The 24,465-nt window shown below is 36.7% G+C and overlaps 1 protein-coding gene across 13 annotated transcripts in view; it reads right to left on the reverse strand.

Moving 5' to 3' along the window:
• The window catches only part of LOC138708728 (mucin-17-like), a 462,883-nt gene that overhangs the window by 289,791 nt on the left and 148,627 nt on the right, over positions 1-24,465 (reverse strand). For all 13 annotated transcript variants that reach the window (XR_011334762.1, XR_011334760.1, XR_011334761.1 and 10 more), the window contains exons 2-3: positions 23,309-23,385; positions 4,626-4,825 (exon numbers count right to left, since the gene is read on the reverse strand). Coding sequence is in view for 10 of the 13 variants with exons in the window: in XM_069838843.1 (XP_069694944.1) it covers positions 4,626-4,825; positions 23,309-23,368 (260 nt within the window). In the remaining 3 variants the exon portion in view is untranslated. The remainder of the gene's footprint in view (positions 1-4,625; positions 4,826-23,308; positions 23,386-24,465) is intronic.

Consider the following 24,465-nt stretch of genomic DNA (forward strand, 5'->3'; position numbering starts at 1 on the left):
AATAAACAGGACAGAAATTAGATTGCTCTTGGATTCTAAGGAAATGTGTCGGTCATAGTATATTTTTACCACTAGTACTATATTTCTTTATTAATAATGTATGATTAATGTCTTATTTTATCACTATATTAATTTCACAAACGATATACAGAAATGCTGCGAAATTGAATGAATGAATGAATGAATGAATGGATTTTACGTATGGAAATTATACGTTCTTCTTTAATTACGCTTCGTAGTGATAAAGCGACAGAAATTTAACTGCGTTTCTGTCATGAATATTATGGGTCTATTATATACACCGACTTTTCTTTAAAACGTATAATTTTCAAGAAAATGTGTTTCTGACATTAATAGATCACACGTGTTTGCAGGAGATGATATAAAAATAAATAAATAGGCTAACACATAATAATAACTATAATTAAATACTCAGTCATGATATTTAGGAACCATTTATATGGTAACAACATTTTTAGTATATATGAAAAACATATTGTATTTCTTTCACAATGTTGATTGTAAAATTCATTGTGCGCTATTCTGTGTCAATTGGCAAACCCCGTATATGGGGTCAGACTTGGAGTCTATCTAGTCCAGGGTAATTTTCCAGAGCATTTCCGAATTATTTTAAGTGATGATAGTCCAGGGTAATTTTCCAGAGCATGTCCGAATTATTTTAAGTGATGATAGTCCAGGGTAATTTTCCAGAGCATGTCCGCATTGTTTTAAGTGATGATAGTCCAGGGTAATTTTCCAGAGCATGTCCGCATTATTTTAAGTGATGATAGTCCAGGGTAATTTTCCAGAGAATGTCCGAATTATTTCAGTGATGATAGTCCAGGGTAATTTTCCAGAGCATGTCCGAATTATTTTAAGTGATGATAGTCCAGGGTAATTTTCCAGAGCATGTCCGAATTATTTTAAGTGATGATAGTCCAGGGTAATTTTCCAGAGCATGTCCGAATTATTTTAAGTGATGATAGTCCAGGGTAATTTTCCGGAGCATGTCCGAATTATTTTAAGTGATGATAGTCCAGGGTAATTTTCCAGAGTATGTCCGCATTATTTTAAGTGATGATAGTCCAGGGTAATTTTCAAGAGCATGTCCGCATTATTTTAAGTGATGATAGTCCAGGGTAATTTTCCAGAGCATGTCCGAATTATTTTAAGTGATGATAGTCCAGGGTAATTTTCCAGAGCATATCCGCATTATTTTAAGTGATGATAGTCCAGGGTAATTCTCCAGAGCATGTCAGAATTATTTTAAGTGATGACGTCATAACAGTATTTCCCTGCAGAGAATGAAATCAAAAGATTTTATGAAGAGATATTTTCCTGGCCTAGGCGTAAGAAAGATGACATATCTGAGAGATTTCAGTGAGAGATCAGTGTCTTCATTCTAAAAATGTTCTACACTTTTGATTTTCATTTCGTAATATGAATAACAATAATATTATGAGGGAAAGTCCACGCAACGTTCATGAAAGGGACAATTCGCGAGTGCTCGTGTAAAGGGGGTTAAGCCAAATTGCAAGGTTTGTAAACTTCTCTCCTTCGGTACTGAACAAAACCCCTTTGTCACAAAATATGGAGCACTGTACCTGCATTATAGATGGAAGAATGACCTAACCCCTATAACACAAGAGAAAAGTAATTGTGGCTAGTTCAAATCTGTACTTATTCCATGTTAACCAATTCATACTTCACCACCTTTACACGAGCACCCGCGAATTACAGCCACAAACAAAGTGTCTTGTCCAGCCACGAGATAATTGGACCTTTGTTCTTCCTATTACTATGATATACCGAAGTACATATGGTTTTTCAGCGCAGGAATTCTGCGTTTCCATATGGTGAAGAATCGGTAGAACGGAGAAACATTCTGTCCGGCACCGGGACTCGAACCCGGGTTTCCAGCCTTACGTGCTGCGCTACACCGGATTAAAGTTCCGATGTCGGATTGAATCCCCCTCATTTTAAGTTCTACCTACTGTGTTCCCTTTTGTTGACCTACCCTCGTGTACAGAGGTGCACTCATTACGAGTGACTAAGTGGCCGGGATCCAACGAAACATGGCGCCGTCTTGAATCACAAAGTGATTACTTACGCTTTAGCATATTACTAAGATGTACCGAAGTATATATAATGTTTGAGTGCAGTAATTATCCATTTCCATACGGTGAAGAATCGGTAGAACGGAGAAAAATTAACTCCGGCACTGGAATAAAGTTTCTGGCGTCATGTTCACATGCCGAAGCAGAGGTGGACGATCATCCAACCAGAATTGAGGTATGGTGTGGTTAGCACGATGATTTCCCCAACCGTTACAGCTGGCTTTCGCAAACGGATTTCGCTACCTATCGTAGCTCCTCAAATGCATCACGATGCTTGGTTGGCACCGGCCCCATACACTGGCCGAAATTTCATGAGAAAATTTCTTGCCCCATTAGGACTCGAACCAGCGAGAATTCGTAACGCGAGTCCTATGAGGACTTAGACCACGACGCCACGACGCGGGATAATAATAATAATAATAATAATAATAATAATAATAATAATAATAATAATAATAATATTTAATAATAACATTTATTAAGCTAGTAAGCAAAGTGAGTATAATTGAAAAGTATTATACAACAATCATGTTTCTAGCTACTAACGTAAGAGCCAGTCTCGTGTACGGTGTGGTCTTAGCCAATATTGAAATTAAAATTTCATTATCAATAAAATTGTTTGTGTTCATTTGTACAAGAGTGTGTCCTATTATACAAGTACAGCACACCGCACCGTGGACTTAACCCGGGCTATAGTATGGATGATGATATGTGAATTAATGATGGCGAAATGAGTCCGAGGCCCAACGCCGAATGTTACCCAGCAATTCTGCTTGGATTCGTTGAGGGAAAACTCTGGAAAAAACCGCAACCAGATATTTTGTTCCAACCAGGATTTGAACCCGGGCCCGCTCGTTTCATGGTCAGACGTGCTAACCATTACTCCAAAGCGGTGGAGTGTGAAGTGGGTTAAAATTCACAATAAAACGAAAAACCAACTATCAGCCGTACTTGTGATTTAAAATATAAAAAACTTACGGTATTGAGAAATATGGAAAGAATAATTAATTGGCTACACCTGTGGAGTAACGGTCAGCGCGTCTGGCAGCGAAACCAGGTGGCCCAGGTTCGAATCCCGGTCGGGGCAAGTTACCTGGTTGAGGTTTTCCCCGGGATTTTCCCTCAACCCAATACGAGCAAATGCTGGGTAACTTTCGGTGCTGGACCCCGGACTCATTTCACCGGCATTATCACCTTCATTTCATTCAGACGCTAAATAACCTAAGATGTTGATACAGCGTCGTAAAATAACCCAATAAAATAAGAATAATTAATTAAAAGAAATATGTTTAGTCCATTTCTAATATCATGGATTAGAACTTTTTTCTTTTTATTTTTTTACAATCAAGTTTACCCCAGCGGTCAAGTTTAGCCCAGTTTACGGGATGGTAAATAGTTCATTTCAGAGGAAAGAAGAGGGAGTAAGCCAAGCTAAAGGCAATACCCTAAGGTCCAATTGTATAAAACTCCCTGACTAAAGATCAACTTTGATCGAAGATCGAAAAGTGAACCGAGTTCAGACACTTCTTCTATTGTATAAAACTTTTCTGCGATCAAATTACCATGGTTCAAATGCAATCTAAGTTCACGTGAAAAGGATTTGGCAACATCGCATAAACAGATGAAATAAGTGATGCGCGGACCATGTTATACAGGTTTGCTCAGTGTTGCCAATCTAGCGACTTTAACTCTTTTTCAACAACAATTTCTTTTAACTTTTATATTGCTTAAATAGGGATTTAGTGACCTTTTTAGCACTCCATAGTGACAAAATTTAATCTTTCTTTGTTGATAATGAGAAATCTAGCGACTTTACAACTACTTTTTGGCGACTTTCCGTACACTCTGTTGGAGACACTGGTTTTTTGTGCAATGTAAATAATGGCGGACAATAAGAAGAAGGTTGACTGTTCTCCAAGTTGTTATCATGTTATGGTGTTTGATACTGCTAAACATAATAAAGCTTTATAAAACGACAATTTTCGTCTAGTAATACAGTTAATTGAACATTTATGGATGTACCTATCATATCCATTAATAATGAATGATTGTTATAAACATAATATAATTGTAGGTTATGTTATTTGATACGGCTGAACACGATAGAGTCTTATAAAATATAAGATTGTTTGTGTATTAAGGCAAGAAATTGAAAGAAATATATATAAATGTACCTACCATACCTATTAATATCAATAATAATAATAATAATAATGGATATTTTATTTGCACAATCTGTCACTCGTATATTTCAAACAGAAAAGAAATAACTGAACTTGGATCATCTAACTTAATCGGAGAAATTTCTTCAGTCAAAGTTGACTTTAGTTTGAGACAAATTAATCTCAGATTAGACTTTATACAACACAAAATTCCAAGTTCAGCTGAAACAAGGATCAATTTAACCTCTGATCTAAGATTAAATGGTTTATACAATCGGTCCTATGAGACCTTCCATAAAAATCTGCTCCCCTCCCCAAGTAAAAACTGAAACGGCTCACTGCTCACCTCTGACTGCTCATGGAGGTGTCGATGAGGTTGGAGTTCTGGCGGTGGCCCCTGCCGCCGTCCAGGGACGACGTGCTGGTGCTGAGCACGTCGCGGAGCACCTCGCCCGTCGTGTAGAACTCCTTCAGCCGCTGCTCCCGCAGCTTGTACATACGGGCGCGGATCTCCTTCTTGCGCCCGAAGTCCTCCGTCTGTTGCCACTGTCAACCAAACAACATATTCAGACTGGACCAGTTGAGAGAGGTGGGCGTGACCTGTCGGTACGGTACTGACCAGTCCTCGGTGGTCGGGTGGTTACCGTTCTCTATATTGCGTTCCAAGTTAGCAGCTACAATCGTTATACCCAATCCCAGCCTTTCTCTTTGCCAGATTCTGACGCATCGTTACATTGTAGTCAGTATTAATCGTCCTATTCCATAGATACCTGTGGGCTAAAGCAAGGAGATGCACTATCACCTTTACTTTTTAACTTTGCTCTAGAATATGCCATTAGGAATGTCCAGGATAACAGAGAGGGTTTGGAATTGAACTGGTTACATCAGCTGCTTGTCTATGCGGATGACGTGAATATGTTAGGAGAAAATCCACAAACGATTAGGGAAAACACGGGAATTTTACTGGAAGCAAGTAAAGAGATAGGTTTGGAAGTAAATCCCGAAAAGACAAAGTATATGATTATGTCTCGTGATGAGAATATTGTACGAAATGGAAATATAAAAATGGGAAATTTATATTTTGAAGAGGTGGAGAAGTTCAAATATCTTGGAGCAACAGTAACAAGTATAAATGATACTCGGGAGGAAATTAAACACAAAATTAATATGGGAAATCCCTGTTTTTATTCGGTTGAGAAACTTTTATCATCCGGTCTGCTGTCCAAAAATCTGAAAGTTAGAATTTATAAAACAGTTATATTACCGGTTGTTCTTTATGGACTCTCACTTTTAGAGAGGAACATAGGTTAAGGATGTTTGAGAATAAGGTGCTTAGGAAAATATTTGGGGCTAAAAGGGATGAAGTTACAGGAGAATGGAGAAAGTTACGCAACACAGAACTGCACGCATTGTATTCTTCACCTGACGTAATTAGGAACATTAAATACAGACGTTTGAGATGGGCAGGGCATGTAGCACGTATGGGCGAATCCAGAAATGCATATAGAGTGTTAGTTGGGAGGCCGGAGGGGAAAAGACCTTCAGGGAGGCCGAGACGTAGATGGGAAGATAATATTAAAATGGTTTTGAGGGAGGTGGGATATGATGACAGATGGATTAATCTTGCTCAGGATAGGGATCAATGGCGGGCTTGTGTGAGGGCGGCAATGAACCTCCGGGTTCCTTAAAAGCCAGTAAGTAAGTGAGTATTCCATAGATACTCCAGGATCATAGAGCTGAATTTTTTAATAAAAAAAGCCGCCCTAAATAAGGGTTCGAATAGATCGGCCTACTAATCAATTCATAAAGAATAATCATGAAAACCAATTGTGTGACAATTTGAAAGGAAAAAGAAAACACTAAGATAAATGATATGAAAACATAGGAAATCATTTACAATAAAAATTTTGTTGGGTACAAATGATTACTAATTATAGCTAAGGATGATTTTAACACATGAGATCCTATGGCATCAATCGTTGCATCAGAAATTTTAAATTGTTTAAGTTGATTTAAAGTTTCACGTGGGATCGTGCCACGGGCACCGAACATGAGCCCAAAAACTGTCCAATGTGTGATGTGGTATTGTGCTCCGAGATGCTGACAAGGCTCATAGATGACTTACATTTATTAGAGTCAATCAACATATTCATTTGGCATTTGTTCTAAACTGAAACAGCCATTCCCCCTGTCATGTTCTGTGGATTTTCTAAGATGCCAGGAGAAATGAGGCATTGAAATATCAAAGGTGCTAAGTACCATTTTTGTTCTTTTTAAATTGAGATTTTTACATTGATATGTGCTATGTACAGTAGTGGCAAAAAAACCGGACCGACCCTTGTAGCTGATTTCAGAGCCTTGTTCACTCCAGAGCACGATAGACTGGTAACTAAGACTTCCGTGGTTCGAATCCTGCCTGGGAAGGAAACTTTTTTTATTCCTTATTCAAATTTATTCACAATACTTTTTGAGTGCAGCGATATTTTACTACTTAATTAAAGGTACGGTCACACGTCGCTACTTTTGCAGCGCTGCAGTACAAAAAACTGCGCCACTCTCGTACTGCGACGTGTGAACAACGGTGCAACCCGAAAAGTTGCGCTGCCGAACCTGCTGCCCGCTACTTTTCCATGCTGCGCGCAGCTTAGAAGTAGCGACGTGTGAACAGGGTTCTCAGGGCTGCAGCCGCAGCATTTTTGATATCGGTTTTGTTGAAACTTTTGATGCGGTCGCAACCAGTGTTACCACCCAAATGTGCCAATGATACTTTTATTGTTTGGATGTATTTTAATGTTAGATGTGATGAAAATAAATGATTTATAACAGTTATTAAATGCTGACGATATAATTCGCTTTTTTAATTTTCTGTAGCGTAGTTCCAAACAGGAGGGTTGCCAACATTGATTACGTGAATATGCTGTTGGTTATCATTTAATTATATAGGCGTTTTTAAAAGCTCTATACTTACTTACTTACTTACAAATGGCTTTTAAGGAACCCGAAGGTTCATTGCCGCCCTCACATAAGCCCGCCAGCGGTCCCTATCCTGTGCAAGATTAATCCAGTCTCTATCATCATACCCCACCTCCCTCAAATCCATTTTAATATTATCCTCCCATCTACGTCTCGGCCTCCCTAAAGGCCTTTTTCCCTCCGGTCTCCCAACTAACACTCTATATGCATTTCTGGATTCGCCCATACGTGCTACATGCCCTGCCCATCTCAAACGTCTCGATTTTATGTTCCTAATTATGTCAGGTGAAGAATACAATGCGTGCAGTTCTGTGTTGTGTAACTTTCTCCATTCTCCTGTAAATTCATCCCGCTTAGCCCCAAATATTTTCCTTAGCACCTTATTCTCAAACACCCTGAACCTAAGTTCCTCTCTCAGAGTGAGAGTCCAAGTTTCACAACCATATAGAAGAACCGGTAATATAACTGTTTTATAAATTCTAACTTTCAGATTTTTGGACAACAGACTGGATGATAAGAGCTTCTCAACCGATTAATAACATGCATTTCCCATATTTATTCTGCGTTTAATTTCCTCCCGAGTGTCATTTATATTTGTTACTGTTGCTCCAAGATATTTGAATTTTTCCACCTCTTCGAAGGATGAATCTCCAATTTTTTTTTTTTAAAAGCTCTATAGTAAAAATAATGCCAATTTCAGAATACTAGTCAGGACAGAAAAGCAAATAATAGATAAGTAAGCTTTCGCATGAGTTTCTTAATAATGCGAACATAACCACAAAATGTATATTGAGAAGTCAACACGGAGATGGAAACCTGCAGCATGACTGCGGCTGCAAAAGTAGCGCCTTGTGTGTGACCAGACTCGCAACCTCCAGTTGCAACTTTTGCTGCACTCGGGTTGCGCAGCACGAAAAGTAGCGTGCAGCGCGCTGCTTTTGGCTTACGTGTGGACACGACACGGAACTTTTGCAGCTGCAGTACAAAAATTGCGCAGCAAAAGTAGCGACGTGTGACCGTACCTTAACTTATTATTCCCAGAACATGAATTTTACCAGCAATCTACACTACTAAATCTCTATACATTAATTTCCATTTGTAGATCAAATTTTCGGTTATAACCATACATTTTATATATATTTTAAGCTGGGCACGGTGTAGTTTACCGATCAGATTTTCTAAGACACATTGCACATGCTACAGTCCATACAAACCAACGTCAGCAAATATTTATACTCACACATTGTGCCATTTTGTAGAAAAACAAGAGAATGAAACTGGCACTTGAAGGGAAAGAATCGTCAGCCTTACTTTTCCTTTGCACTTTACTATCATCCACTAATTGAAGCAAATCGGATCGTATTGAATTCTGTACCAGCATTAAATAGTAATATGCGTTACAAGAGCGGTATGTTGAAGTTTTCATGTTCGAGGAAAAGTTCGAAAAAGCGAAACGTAGTTGAGCTTTTTTAATTTCCGAGAATTGAAAGAAAACATACCGCTCGTGAATCGTACATTATTTTGTGCGAAGATCGTTTATTACATACCTGAAAGAGGAATTTCTAATTAGTTGCAATGAAATCTCCATCTTGGTTTGTGTTCAATGACGGCAAATTCGCAAAACAAAAATATCTATCTTCAACATTGTTGCTCTAAAATGTTTTTTGTGTTTACTATACTCCAGCAGGCCGTGATATACGTCTGTCTTTTTTCCCCCCCAGTCTATAAATGCGAACTTAAAACAAACGGTAAGGTTATGTAATGATTTATTTTTCATTTTAATATTTTAACAATATTATTTATATACCATATTGCAGTAATAACATCGGCATCTGGAATCTTGTTGATTTTTTCACCGCTCAATGTTACTTGCATCACGAATGCAGTAACTTTAGTGGAGCTGTAGAGTTTACTTAATTTTTGCAAATACTTAAAAACAATAATTAACAGTGCAATTTAGGTGAAATTGCAGTGGTATGTTTCCAATTTATAATTATTACTATATTGAACGTCTCTAAAAATAATATGTTAAAAGCCTAAAGCAGTAAAATCAATATGTCACTTAAGCGGTAAGAAGAGGGAAATTGTTATGTGTGTTAGGTTGGGAATACTGAATGTGGAATTTTAGACTTTCCGCGGATTGGTTTTGTGCGGAAACCAAGCAAATACGCACGATCTCGCACAAATTAATCTTTCCTTAGCATTACAACCTTCAAAACTCTCGACTAAGCCAACGCTGAATCACTTCATAACCTCAGACTACACACAGTTTGACACCAGTGACGTAGGTTCGGCACGACACCAAGCATCTTGAGACATCAAGATATTACACTGATAACGGACAAATATCCTTGCCCTGAGAGAGATTACAACCAAGGGATGTAGCTTCCACTCGCAGTTAAGTTGTCTTTTCTGTTGCATACACCATGACCTATAAAATTTGTATCAGAGATTGAGTGACGCGGGGTTTGAAGTGCTGAAAATGCCATCACGACCGTTCGGTGTTGCTGGGCTCTCTCTCTTTCTGCATATTTTATCTGCCTAAAGAGATCCAGTTTAACCCACACGATGGGCGTAGCCAACCGCTCCATTATCTTAAAGCATCGTTTCCATTTCTGTTCATAATCATCCCATAATTTCTCGGCAAAAACGAAAAATTCTTAGGTGTTTATAAAACGACAGAAATAGAGAAATGTATCGTTATAAATTTGTTTATAATGAAAGGTAAGAAAAACGCCAGGAACATAGTAACAAAAAAAACTTTTGAAAACAAAAACGACACTCAGCATAGCTTGAAGTACTATAAAACAACTCATTAGTATTTTAGAAGCTTTTGTCATCTAGTCTGCTGTCAAAAAATCTGAAAGTTAGAATTTATAAAACAGTTATATTACCGGTTGTTCTGTATGGTTGTGAAACTTGGACTCTCACTTTGAGAGAGGAACAGAGATTAAGGGTGTTTGAGAATAAGATTCTTAGGAAAATATTTGGGGCTAAGAGGGATGAAGTTACAGGAGAATGGAGAAAGTTACACAACACAGAGCTGCACGCATTGTATACTTCACCTGACATAATTAGGAACATTAAATCCAGACGTTTGAGATGGGCAGGATATGTAGCACGTATGGGCGAATCCAGAAATGCATATAGAGTGTTAGTTGGGAGGCCGGAGGGCAAAAGACCTTTGGGGATGCCGAGACGTAGATGGGAAGATAATATTAAAATGGATTTGAGGGAGGTAGGATATGATGGTAGAGACTGGATTAATCTTGCTCAGGATAGGGACCGATGGCGGGCTTATGTGAGGGCGGCAATGAACCTCCGGGTTCCTTAAAAGCCAGTAAGTAAGTAAGTAAGTAAGTAAGTAAGTAAGTAAGTAAGTAAGTAAGTAAGTAAGTAAGTATTTTAGATCCCAATTCAGTTCAGTCTCTGCGTTCTTTCAGATTGAAAACTTTGGACCTGTACAATTTTGAATCGACATGGATAATGGATAGTTTCTTTTAACCACATACCCCGGTGACAGATTAGCTCGACGCAGGGACCATCTCCTAAAGACAACAAAACACATATACAGAAAACGGATAAAATTACATCTTATATCCTATATTAACGGACAGAACGTTCGGGGTAGATGAAAAGTAAAATTCAATCCGGTATTTCCCTTTGCGAGCGGGGAAAAGCCTGAAAAAACTCACACTCAGATTCGCCGGTCTCGGGATTTGAACTTAGGCCTCCTGAATGCGAGTCCGAGGTAGCCTTGGCCATCTCGCTGGGCCCAAATTCCTTTTTAACAGGTAAAAATGTGAACACAGCCTTATTAATACATTTTAAATGTAGGTCCTGATAGAAAAAAAAGGCTTTTATAGCGCCTTTTTAGCATTTACTCTTTATTTAAGAGCTATTTTTATACTTTGTGTCCTCTACCAGCTTATTGTAAATTGTTAGTATCAATTAATGAAACTCTACATTACATTAATTTTGTGCGAGATCGTGCGTATTTGCTTGTTTTCCGCACAGAACCAATACGCGGTAAGTGTGAAATACCACATTCAGTATTGCCAACGTAACACACACAACATTTTCCCTCTTCTTACCGCTTAAGCGCGACATTCATTTTACTGCTTTAGGCTTTTAACATATTATTTTTAGAGACGTTTAACATAGTAATAATTATAAATTGGAAACTTACCACTGCAATTTCACCTAAATTGCATTGTTAATTATTGTTTTTAAATATTTGCAAAAATTAAGTAAACTCTACTACTCCACGAAACTTATTGCATTCCTGATACAAGTAACATTAAGGAAGCCGTGAAAAAATCAACAAGATTCCAGATGCCGATGTTATTACTGCAATATGTTATATAAATAATATTGTTAAAATATTAAAATGAAAAATAAATCATTACATAACCTTACCGTTTGTTTTAAGTTCGCATTTATAGACTGGGGGGGGGGGGAAAGACAGACGTATATCAAGGCCTGCTGGAGTATAGTAAACACAGAAAACATTTTATAGCAACAATGTTGAAGAAAGATATTTTGGTTTTCCGAAGTTGCCGTCATTAAACAGAAACCAACATGGAGATTTCATTGCAACTAATTAGAAATTCGTCTTTCAGGTATGTAATAAACGATCTTCGCACAAAATAATGTATGATACACGAGCTGTATGTTTGTTTTCATGTTCTCGGAAATTAAAAAAGCTCAACTACGTTTCGCTTTTTCAATCTTTTCCTCGAACATGAAAACGTCAACATACCGCTCTTGTAACGTATATTACTATTATGGTATAGTGACATCAAAAACGTTTTTCTTATACATTTTTATTGTAGCTACCTTGTTTTTTTTATTATATCATGCAGGCTTTGCTTAATAATGTACAGTTGCCATGGTAATATCACAATCTAGTATATACAGTCACGAATCTCAATACATAGTAAATATGCATCCATAGATAGTCGCTAACCACTAGGATCGTTAATATCGCCTCATTACAGACAATGCAAAATAGTACCGGCACAGTCTATTGTTCTTAGCACCCTCACAACTCAAGCTTCGTGACTGTATATACAAGACTGGTAATATTTTACACTGTATAGGTACAATCAGGATATAGTTAAAAATGCAAGGGAAAAGGTTCTGGTGTCACTTTAATTTACCTATTGGGGAAAATTATTTTCCTTCGACTAGCAATTCTTCCCCGCAACACTTTTTGAATTCATCACTGGCCAGAAAGAGGATGGTAAGTTCGAAACAGGCTTTTAGTTTCAATCTATAATTAATTAATTAGGGCTATGTAGACATCGCGTGAGCTTCACACCCAAACGGTCCGAGGTTCGATTTCCGACGTGGACAAAGGAAGAAATTTTTCTTCCGTCCACGGGACTGGGTGTCTGTTCGTTGTCTTGTGATTGTCCTGCGATGTCTCAGCGGTTCAATGAATTTCCTTCACCAAACTATATATTACACTAATCAGACTTCAGATGCATGCAAGCTATTCCATCTCAAATCGACCGACATATAGAGAAAATTGACCTTGCAATTTTTTAATACAATGAAACTTTTTCTGTCCGTAGACAACTGTGATACAATGCTTTGTGCAAAGTTTGAGGCATCAGAACTTCATAGTGTTTAAATTAATAATATTTAAATTTACCGTATTTTCATAAAATTAGCAACTTTAAACTGTTGTGGCTCCGAAACCCTTTCACCCAATGATCAAAATCATGGTTTATTTTGATATGTAAACAGTTTTGCTTACTTTTTATGGAAATGGAGAAATTTAGATTTTTCTTCATTAAGACGCCTTTGGCCACGAAAAAATATTTTTAAAATATATGGTTAGATTCCGCATTGAAAGTACAAATAAACACATATTTTTTACTGGCGGTACGTTGATAAGAAAGTATTGAAAATATCAAATAAAGAAAATAAATAGTACGCGCGTGAACTAACCAGCTGACTGTGAGGCGGGATCTAGCCCAGATAAGCAAGGCCAGGAGACAAACACGCGATATTTCGTCTAGTAGCGCATAGCTGGGCTAGCTTTATCACAGGTTTTCATAAACACAGGAGTAAAATGACGCTCAACACTCGCTTATCTTCAGCTCTCGGCCAGTGCGTGCGGTACTGCGCCGTTCAAGTCTAGGCGTGTGAAAATAATTTATTTAATACCCTCGAAACTTATTGTCGTACCACTAACCAAACAATGCCGAATCCCTCTTAATAATGCAAGGTATTTTCTCAATATTTTTTTACATTTTTACAAATCGCCAAAAAGCCTAAAAGCAAGTAAAATCAGATTATCTGTCTCTCTGTGTACAATAAAAATAAGGATTACTTCTTATCATAACCTACCAAATGTCAGCTTCAAAATGAGCTCTCGTTCAATATTCTCCAGTAAATGGTTCCAGAGTTCTGAGCGCTGAAAGGGGCTTGTTTTTATAAAATACGCTAAATTTGTCGCTCAATAATACGAAAACTGTTTGACTTTCGATAGTATATTTTTGAAAATGCACTCACCTCAGCACCTTGTATAAGTAGGGTAAAATTAGAGTATAAAAAAATGCGAGGTTTTTACTGATCGATTTCATATGGAATAGCCCATTACTTACTTACTTACTTACTGGCTTTTAAGGAACCCGGAGGTTCATTGCCGCCCTCACATAAGCCCGCCATTGGTCCCTATCCTGAGTAAGATCAATCCAGTCTCTACCATCATATCCCACCTCCCTCAAACCCATTTTAATATTATCTTTCCACCTACGTCTCGGCCACCCCAAAGGTCTTTTTCCCTCCGGCCTCCCAACTAACACTCTATATGCATTTCTGGATTCGCCCATACGTGCTGCCCATCTCAAACGTCTGGATTTAATGTTCCTAATTATGTCAGATGAAGAATACAATGCGTGCAGCTCTGCGTTGTGTAACTTTCTCCATTCTTCTGTAACTTCATCCCTCTTAGCCCCAAATATTTTCCTAAGAACCTTATTCTCAAACACCCTTAATCTCTATTCCTCTCTCAAAGTGAGAGTCCAAGTTTCACAACCATACAGAACAACCGGTAATATAACTGTTTTATAAATTCTAACTTTCAGATTTTTTGACAGCAGACTGGATGATGAAAGCTTCTCAACCGAATAATAACAGGCATTTCCCATATTTATTCTGCGTTTAATTTCCTCCCGAGTATCATTTATATTTGTTACTGTTGCTCCAAAATATTTGAATTTTTCCACCTCTTCGAAAGATAAATCTCCAATTTTTATAGTTCCATTTCGTACAATATTCTGGTCACGAGACATAATCATATAATTAGTCTTTTCGGGATTTACTTCCAACCCTATCGCTTTACTTGCTTCAACTAGAATTTCCGCGTTTTCCCTAATCGTTTGTGGATTTTCTCCTAGCATATTCATGTAATCCGCATAGACAAGAAGCTGATGTAACCCATTCAACTCCAAACCCTGCCTGTTATCCTGGACTTTCCTAATGGCATATTCTAGAGCGAAGTTAAAAAGTAAAGGTGATAGTGCATCTCCCTGCTTTAGCCCGCAGTGAATTATGGAATAGCCCATACAAACAATAATTGTTCTTCCTCTGACACATATCGTCATGTGAGATGTACTGCCTGATAGGCCTAATACAACAAACCAACAACAACTCAACCTGCAGTGGTATGTAAGTCGGATGAAAGGGGAGGTTAAGCAAAACAAGAAATAAAAAATGAATTAATCAATTAATTGATATGCTAATATGTTTCAGAAGTTCACATTTTTGCCAGGGTCGTAAGTATATGAATGTAGCAGACGTTAGAAATGCAATGTACCTACGGAAGAAAGCGCTGACAGCGTTATGTTGCTTGTGGACTTCACCGAGTGGGCTATGGAAATCCTTACGCAGAACACGAGCGGCAACGCCCATATCAAGACAATCTATTTATATCTGTGAGAGATGCTGCAACCTTTGCGTTCAACACATATGATTGATGGAAAGGGCGGTGAACGAGTTTCGCTCCACATGTTATTGTCTCTTCCAGCCTTTGTAGATCATTGTAACTAATGTACTGGAGATATCACTTGTTTGTTTATCTTAAAAGTCACTTATGGCAACCAAATTCTATATGCCACGCTTGGAATATCGATGGCCCAGATCCAGACTGTTCGAGGTTAATTTTACTATTTTTTTTTTTTGTTCAAGAGAACTATATTAAGCTCCTAGCATTCAAAGCTTCATGAAGCAATTTGGAATAGCTTCATAGCAACCTTATGGAGAGGAATATTTACAATTTTGTTCGATTCATATATGCAGACAAGAACTGGAACACAATGAAACACAGATTTCTTTCTTATAAGAAGTTGGACTTAGAACAGTCTGGTTCTCAGCCATCGATATATTTATTTTCACACATATCCACCAAGTTCAGTAATGTTGAATTCTTTCTGAAAAATTTATCTTCTCATTCAGTAAAATTTCTTTTTCATGTCAGAATTCCCCTCAATTTAATGTCAGCCTTGGATTGAGGTTAATGATGAATGAATGAATGAATGAATGAATGAATGAATGAATGAATGAATATTTCATGTTCATTCCTTCGTACACTACATATAACACTTGAATATAAATAATTGATTAAATGGCGATCTTACTCGTGTTAATTATGTAAGCATGTGTGGCTTACAGCTGTTTCGGTGTTACTTGACACCATCCTCAGAGCTTACTAGATCTCGGCGCTATCTCAACTTCGCTGCCTGTTGTGTGGGTGCGTTCGTGTGATGAAGAGTTGTGTTAAATAGTGTGTGTGTTCTGAAATTGATCTGTGTGTTGAGAATTTGATTAGGGTGTGTTTTAATGTGTCTGTATATTTCATATTGTTCTAGTGTGTTGAGTTTTTGGTTTTTGGGTTGTATGTGTAGGATTTCCATGTCTGTATTTATGTTACTGTATGTGTGGTTAGCATTAGTTATGTGTTCGGCATATGTAGATGTATTGTGTCCTCTGGTTATTGCTTTAATGTGTTCAAAACTCGATACAAAGAACACATTAAAGCAATAACCAGAGGACACAATACATCTACATATTTCGAACACATAACTAATGCTAACCACACAAACAATAACATAAATACATACATGAAAATCCTACACATACAACCCAAAAACCAAAAAACCGAAAACTCAACACAGTAGAACAATATAAAATATACAGACACACTATCACCCTAATCAAATTCTCAACACATAGATCAATTTCAGAACACACACTCTATTTGACACAACTCTTCATCACACGAACGCACCCACACAACAGGCAGCGAAGTTGAGATAGCGCCGAGATCTAGTAAGCTCTGAGGATGGTGTCAAGTAACACCGAAACAGCTGTAAGCCACACATGCTTACATAATTAACACGAGTAAGATCGCCATTAAATCAATTAATGAATATTTATTAACTACAAATGGGTTTCAACCCCGTGGTGGATACAGGAAAAATAACGTTATATAAAGTCAAGACATATGCCTACTGACAGAAAAGCTAAAGAAATACAGAGCAAGAATCTTGGTGATATGTTCGTTTACTTCAATATGAAACTTATCCAGTTTCATAAATTTATTTTATGCTCGACCATACCGAAATGTAGTAATTATACACCTGGTAGCAGCCCTTTAATGCACCTCATTAAAGTACACCTATTCATTAAAGTTCTGGTGTTCCACCAATCAGAAAATACCATTGTAGCAATATGAAAGCGCAAGTATCGATTATCCTCGGATATGCAATCGAAAAAACTAGTTCTGTTACTATAATAATTAGCGTTAATTGTAAATAATATTCAAATAAATTCAATTTGTCATCTCGTTTTTTAATGTCTAATTCAATTTCAAGGTTATATCAAGATTAATGTTTATTTTACTCTCTAGATTATATCAAGGTCAATGTCGACATTTGTTTCTCGGAAAAAATCAATACTTTCGCGTCTGCGCACATCTCACAATTTACGAGGTATTGGACAAGGTCAGTTCCGCTCCTCAGGCAGATAAGAATAACATGGATACTTATGAATAATTTCAAGTTAGAAATATGGTCCAGCATAAAAAGTCGTATGAAACTTGCCTATAATGGTAATTAAGACGCTCGTATGAAAATTATGAAACTCGCTTGCGCTAGTTTCATAAACAAACATACTCGCGTCTTAATTACTACCATTATAGGCTCGTTGCATAATGTACTAATGCTCAATCATTGATAAAATAATCATTTTCGATTTATTATTTTATTAAATAATTTTCTTTATTTACTTTTAATTTGGGTATAGCATACTACAATTCTCTTTCGTTAATATCAGCGCAGAGAAAATAGTGTGTTTCATATTCTCCGCAACCGTGTTTCGAGCGATTTCAGTGCAGGCAATAATAATGAAGACAAACACGATAGTCTAATCTTAAAAAAGGTAATGTTGGCTTTCCATTGAGTCGGAGTGTTTATTTGGATTATATTCAGTGTTGTAAATAAATTAAATAGGCCTAGGCTAAAGTTTCGACGACCGAGAAATTAGAAGAATCAAATATATAAGAGGTGAATGTGTTTCTTAACATGAAAATAAGCCAAAGAAATACTTCCGAGTTCAATTCCTGCCTAGATCGTGGAATTTTTTTTAATACGAAACGTTCTTTATTGTTTAAAATGGAGGGCTAATGTCATGTTACATCACGCCCCCAGGAGTCGGTCTAGTAACAGTTGGTATATGAAAAGATAGCTCCACCACAGGAAGTCGTAACCATGACAACGCTAGACTCAAACTTTTCTACTTTTTTTGCCCACTTCCAATGCTTGCGATAGGTAGGCTATATGAAGGATATTACTGTTTGCAATTTCACGTAGACTTTAAGCAAACCCTGGCTGTAGTCGTAATCAGTACATCCATTTCTGGAGAGTGGGTACTCCGAGAATTAATTTTTTGGCATACAGCTGCGTTTCTTAAGGAGTGTCGCAGATGAAGATAATTTCTACAGAACTTGTCGAGAAGTACAATTAACAACCAGGCATGTGGTTATTGTATTCAATTAGTTCTTGGCACAGCGTAATTGCCATTGTTTGAATGGAGAAAAATAGTCAAGCTTCAAAGAATGCTATTTCTATCAGACACTGGATAACATGTTTACTGTCAACAAGCAACGCACACTGACGGCCTAATACCACACAGAACAGACCAAGGTAGAACATGTTGCTGCATATTATTATTACTATCTTCTTCTTCTTCTTTTTCTTCCACTCCACTGCAAGGATTGGTCATCTGCTTGTTCCGACAGTTGATCTCACCAACGCTTTTTGGGTCTTCCAACATTCTCGCTGCCATTGGTTTGTATTTGTTAATAGACCCATGAATATAAATTTTCCATGTCATTTGACCCAAAACCAACACAGTACTAAATTTCTTGGCAAAATTATGACTTGGAACGAGCATTCTGATTTTATTGCTAAAAAACTTTGTTCTGCTAATTTTGCTATTTTGCAACTGAGAGATAAACTAAACACCAAAATATTGATTTCAATTTACTATTCACTTGTTTATGCATATCTCAGTTATGCCGTTTTCTTATGGGGTAACTCCAGCGAATAGGGATTATAAAGAATGGACACTGAGCGAATTTTCCTGTGTTTTGTTTCTCTGTGCGCCAGCGTTTAGTTCCACTTTCAAGCGCTAGAGGTTAGTGTAATCGAGCATGGGCTAAGATAATAATTGAGAATAGAGTTGAGACACAGGATCCAAACATCGCCTACCTTATTGCATAATCCAGTAACGCTTTGCTTCAAATAAATTCCAGTTAACAGCTTTTACTTATTTCTCAGTGACAAACTAGTTGTAATAATATTTTTTTTTATATTTCAGATATAATAAATTATATTATAAAATAATACAATACATTATAAAATTATGTATAAAATTCGTTTAATATTTGTATATAATATGATATAGGTATATGGTTTTACTTCTCATAAGGATTTTGTTTTTCCATTTTCAGTGCTATCATATCATTACATATTTTAATTGTTGTTGGGGTCAACGTATCAACTCTCATTATAAAGGAACTCTAGAGTCTAGACATTACAGTTAATGACGGATTTATTATTTTATGGATCCATTTATTTTATTTGAGTACATAATGTACCTAGATGTATTAATTATATGTGTTATATTTCCGCTGTGTCGACTGCTAGCTGGTGTGATGTCAGCGCCAACTCTAGGGAGAAAGCAGAATCTCACGCTCTAGCTGGCTTGAAGGTCATTGAAATCAGTCCGGCTACATCAAAGGTACCGGCGCGAAGTGTCCATTCTTTATAATCTCTATTCGCTGCTAACTCTACCAATGTTAATAGGATATTTATTGCACAAAAAAGAATTATACGATCCATTTTTAAATTAAAGAGTTTTGACTCATGTAAACCTTATTTTAAACAATACAAAATTTTAACATTTCCATCCATTTATATTTACAAATGCCTAATTTTCTTGAAACAGAATGAGAATAAATACAATACGAATCTAGATTATCATAATTATAACACACGAAATGCACATCTGTTCTCAATAAAAAATCATAGACTTGTGAAATATGAAAAATCGCCTGCCCATACTAGCATTGTATTTTTTTTTAATAAATTACCATTGCAGATACAAACTTTACCTTATGCAAAATTTAAAGTGAAAGTTAAACAGATTTTAACTGGTCAAACTTTTTATTCTTAAATTACAAGTTATGATATATGCAATACTACTTGATTGTATTACTTATTTTAAATGTATTTTAACTTGTAGTGTTTTTAATTTTATTATGTTTTTTATTTATTATGTAATTGACGTGTACATCCATGTATATGGCCATGTATAGAATAATCAGCCAATGAATGAATGAATGAATCAATCAATCAATTCAAAGGCTAATTTAGGGAGTCTTCTATCTAATATTCTATTTATATGTTGTAACTACTTGCCATTGTAATCTTTTATTTTATCTTTTATGGCATAGATGTTTAGTTCGTTCCTTATTTCTTGATTTCTTATCTGGTCTAGTCTTGTGCACCCTTTTGTACTTCTCAGAAATCTCATTTTCGCATTCTGTATTTTACTTTCAGATTTCTGTGTAAATACTCTTGTTTTGAAACCGTAGAGCAAAGTGAGTACTTCCATTGTTTTATAAAACTTTAACCTGTTTTTTTTTCTTGCTTTATTTTTAAATGTTTGATGAATGGTACCAGATATATTTTGACATTTTGATATATTTTTTTACATATGTCTTTTTCCGCTTCATTATTTACATTTAGTTCTTAACCTAGATAGCTGAAATTTTTTACTTGTTCAATAAGTTTACAATCAAGTGTGATTTTTGATCTCACAAGCGATTTACCCAGGAAGGCCATTTTCGTCTTCTCTGTTGATATTTTAAAATCATATAGGCCTACCAATTCGCAATCAGTATCAGAGTTTTATGTTTAATACTGTAGCCATTTTATAATTTATTCTTTAGATAACAATTTAACAGCGAGTGAATAGCTTACTCGGAAGATATCCTCCGAATAATGCACTGTTCCGAGTTTGCACAACATATTTCTCGCGTAACCATGGAAATAATTTTAACAGGACTTTATTCCGTGTCGTACAACTGGGCCTAAATAAACTAAATCTGATGCCTTCGTATCTCAGTTTATGGAGCGCCGTGTACACAACGAAGAACAGCAAAGAGTGGACCAGCTACTCGTAGGACTGCTGACGAATGCCAGACCCCTCTGTGGGTCGTTATTACCGTCCCGTCATCCTTCAGTTGGAGTAAAGAAATCCACCCTCCCGGTTCACACGGCAGAGGCCATAATCGGGGGAATCTGGAGCAAACGTGCCTGAGTGCCCACCCTTCGCATCTCTGCACTTCGTGGGCGTTCAGAAGATAACACGGGCTGTGACAGGAAGCATGTGGAGTCCGCACATTCCGTTAATCAAGTGGCTAAACACACATTTTTATTTAAAAGAAGTGTCACGTAGATGATATACAAGATGAGCCGTGGAATAATTTTTTGAGATATTTCAAACAAAAAAGTTTAACACGATTTTGCTCGTTTTTGCTTTCTTTTCGAGATACAAATTGTTGTAGCTAGCTAAATATTTCATATCGCAACATATCAGTAAAACCAAACACAAAAATGGACTTTCCAAGGCTACTGGGAAGAAGATTTCTTTGCTTCCAACAGTAATTGCAACATCGAGTCGAAAATCTCAATTTGCATTCCACTTATGTAAAGCTTTTCTTGCTGCCGAAATCGCTTTGTGGACAGTGCAAGGTTGTGGGTTTTAGTGCAAGGTTTTTGTAATTGCCTTTTATTGCCTATTTTAGTATTTATAATGCCTTTTTGCTTGCCTATTTTAGCTATTTATAATGCCTTTTTACCTGCCTATTTTAGCTATTTATAATGCCTTTTTGCCTGCCTATTTTAGCTATTTATAATGCCTTTTTACCTGCCTATTTTAGCTATTTATAATGCCTTTTTGCCTGCCTATTTTAGCTATTTATAATGCCTTTTTGCCTGCCTATTTTTAGCTATTTATAATGCCTTTTTGCCTGCCTATTTTAGCTATTTATGATGCCTTTTGCCTGCCTATTTTAGCTATTTATAATGCCTTTATGCTTGCCTATTTTAGCTATTTATGATGCCTTTCTGCCTATTTTAGCTATTTATAATGCCTTTATGCTTGCCTATTTTAGCTATTTATAATGCCTTTTTGCCTGCCTATTTTTAGCTATTTATAATGCCTTTTTGGCTGCATATTTTAGCTATTTATAATGCCTTTTTACCTGCGTATTTTAGCTATTTATAATGCCTTTTTACCTGCGTATTTTAGCTATTTATAATGCCTTTTTGCCTGCCTATTTTTAGCTATTTATAATGCCTTTTTACCTGCGTATTTTAGCTATTTATAATGCCTTTTTACCTGCGCATTTTAGCTATTTATAATGCCTTTTTACCTGCGTATTTTAGCTATTTATAATGCCTTTTTGCCTGCCTATTTTTAGCTATTTATAATGCCTTTTTACCTGCGCATTTTAGCTATTTATAATGCCTTTTTACCTGCGTATTTTAGCTATTTATAATGCCTTTTTGCCTGTCTATTTTTAGCTATTTATAATGCCTTTTTACCTGCGTATTTTAGCTATTTATAATGCCTTTTTGCCTGCCTATTTTAGCTATTTACAATGCCTTTTTACCTGGGTATTTTAGCTATTTATAATGCCTTTTTACCTGCGTATTTTAGCTATTTAAAATGCCTTTTTACCTGCGTATTTTAGCTATTTATAATGCCTTTTTACCTGCGTATTTTAGCTATTTATGATGCCTTTTTGCCTGCCTATTTTAGCCATTTATGATGCCTTTTTGCCTGCCTAATTTAATGATTCATAATGCCTAAACTTCCGGTCTCTGCTGATAAACTATACCGCTATTTTTTAAGTAAAAGTTCTGACATTTCATGTAAAAATTTTAATTTTAATTAAGTGTTTAATATTAAAGCAGATCTCCAAATTGTTGGGGATCCAAGGATATAGACAGACGGATAGTCACAGACAGAGAGACATACAAATATGTCAGACGATACAATAATTGAGGGCATTTTCGGATTTGATTGCTGACGCAAGGAAGGAAGTTTATGATACACACTGGTCAGTTGCGCAGCCGAAGAGCTATGTAACACGTTCAACTTTCTATAAAACTGAACGTTTAGTTGTGTCTGGACATGCTCAAAAGTTTAAACTCGCCGATATCCCATTAAATGACAGTGCAACGCTTTCTACCGACCAAGAACTGCATCTCGTTGCAGGTTTCCTCTTCGCTGCAATTTTCAGATCGACACCGATACCCTTTATAACCTGTGCAGGAAATGCCTTCACAGATCTAATCAGACAAAAACTTTCACATGATCAAGCGCATGTGGACAACATACTAATGCATCGAATCAAATGACTTTTCTGTGAAATATAGGATACGCTTCATTTGTTCCAAGATGGCTTACCATCCTGCGTAGCAGGTCCTCATCTTGGATGAGTGAGACATCACCCACGTCGGTCGACATGGTTACCGCTCCTCCACCTGCAAAGGAGAAGAAACAAGTGAACATCTCACTACAAGTTAAACAGGTATCAGTTAATTGAAAGGTCTAGCTACAATCCAGCAAGTTCGATTACATTTACATCAACAACAACAACAACAACAACAACAACAACAACAACAATAATTTTACATATCATTTCAAACACGTTACAAAGAACACATCACAGCCATAACAAAATTACAAAACACCTCCACATATGCAGAACACATCACAAATGCTAACCACACCCACAGAGACATCAACACAGACGTGGAAATACTGCATATCCAACCAAAAAACCAGAAACCAAACACACTAGAACAATATGAAATATACAGACACACAAAAACACAAAACACACCCCAACGAAATTCTCAACACACAACTGAACTTCAAAACACACACACTCTTTGACTTTACACTATACCACAGGAACACACCCTCACAGGAAACAGAATAAGTGGCGCCAAGACCAACAACGACCAATTCTGAAGATGACCCATAAATAGGTCGAAACATGTAAACGAAGTACGTTGAAATTTAACACAGGAAAGTCTTACCATACATATTCCGAAACAATAATTTATTTATGTTTATTTATTTACTAATATTTTATTGTGCTGTATAACAGCCTTTACCCATCGTAGGCATGTGAGAAAGAAGTCGAAAACCTTGTAGCAGAAGGACGTATCGCTACAAAACAACTCAATGGGTTACTATGGAGATGTGACATCAGACAAAAAACGAAAGGATGATACTTAACCTAACTGTGGAGAGTGTATTGAGATATGGGGGAGAAACTTTGGCATTAAAGACAAGACAAGAACCGTATTGAAGCTATGAAAATGGATCGTCTGCGCAAAGTTCTGTCATTGTTTCGCTTTCATCTCGCGAAATATATCATTATCAGTTACCACCAATTCCACCGTAGCTGACGACTGCAATGAATAGTTCATACAGCGTCATTAAACAGCGGATTATAAAGATGACGTAGCAATGTCGATCATTTCTTTTACGGCAAAATAGCACTTCATAGAGTAAGGCAAAGCATACAAGCATTTCGTTTACTTTCTTAAGGC

The sequence above is a fragment of the Periplaneta americana genome, chromosome 11 (genome assembly GCF_040183065.1).
Source record: "Periplaneta americana isolate PAMFEO1 chromosome 11, P.americana_PAMFEO1_priV1, whole genome shotgun sequence".
In the NCBI taxonomy this organism is placed as follows: domain Eukaryota; kingdom Metazoa; phylum Arthropoda; class Insecta; order Blattodea; family Blattidae; genus Periplaneta; species Periplaneta americana.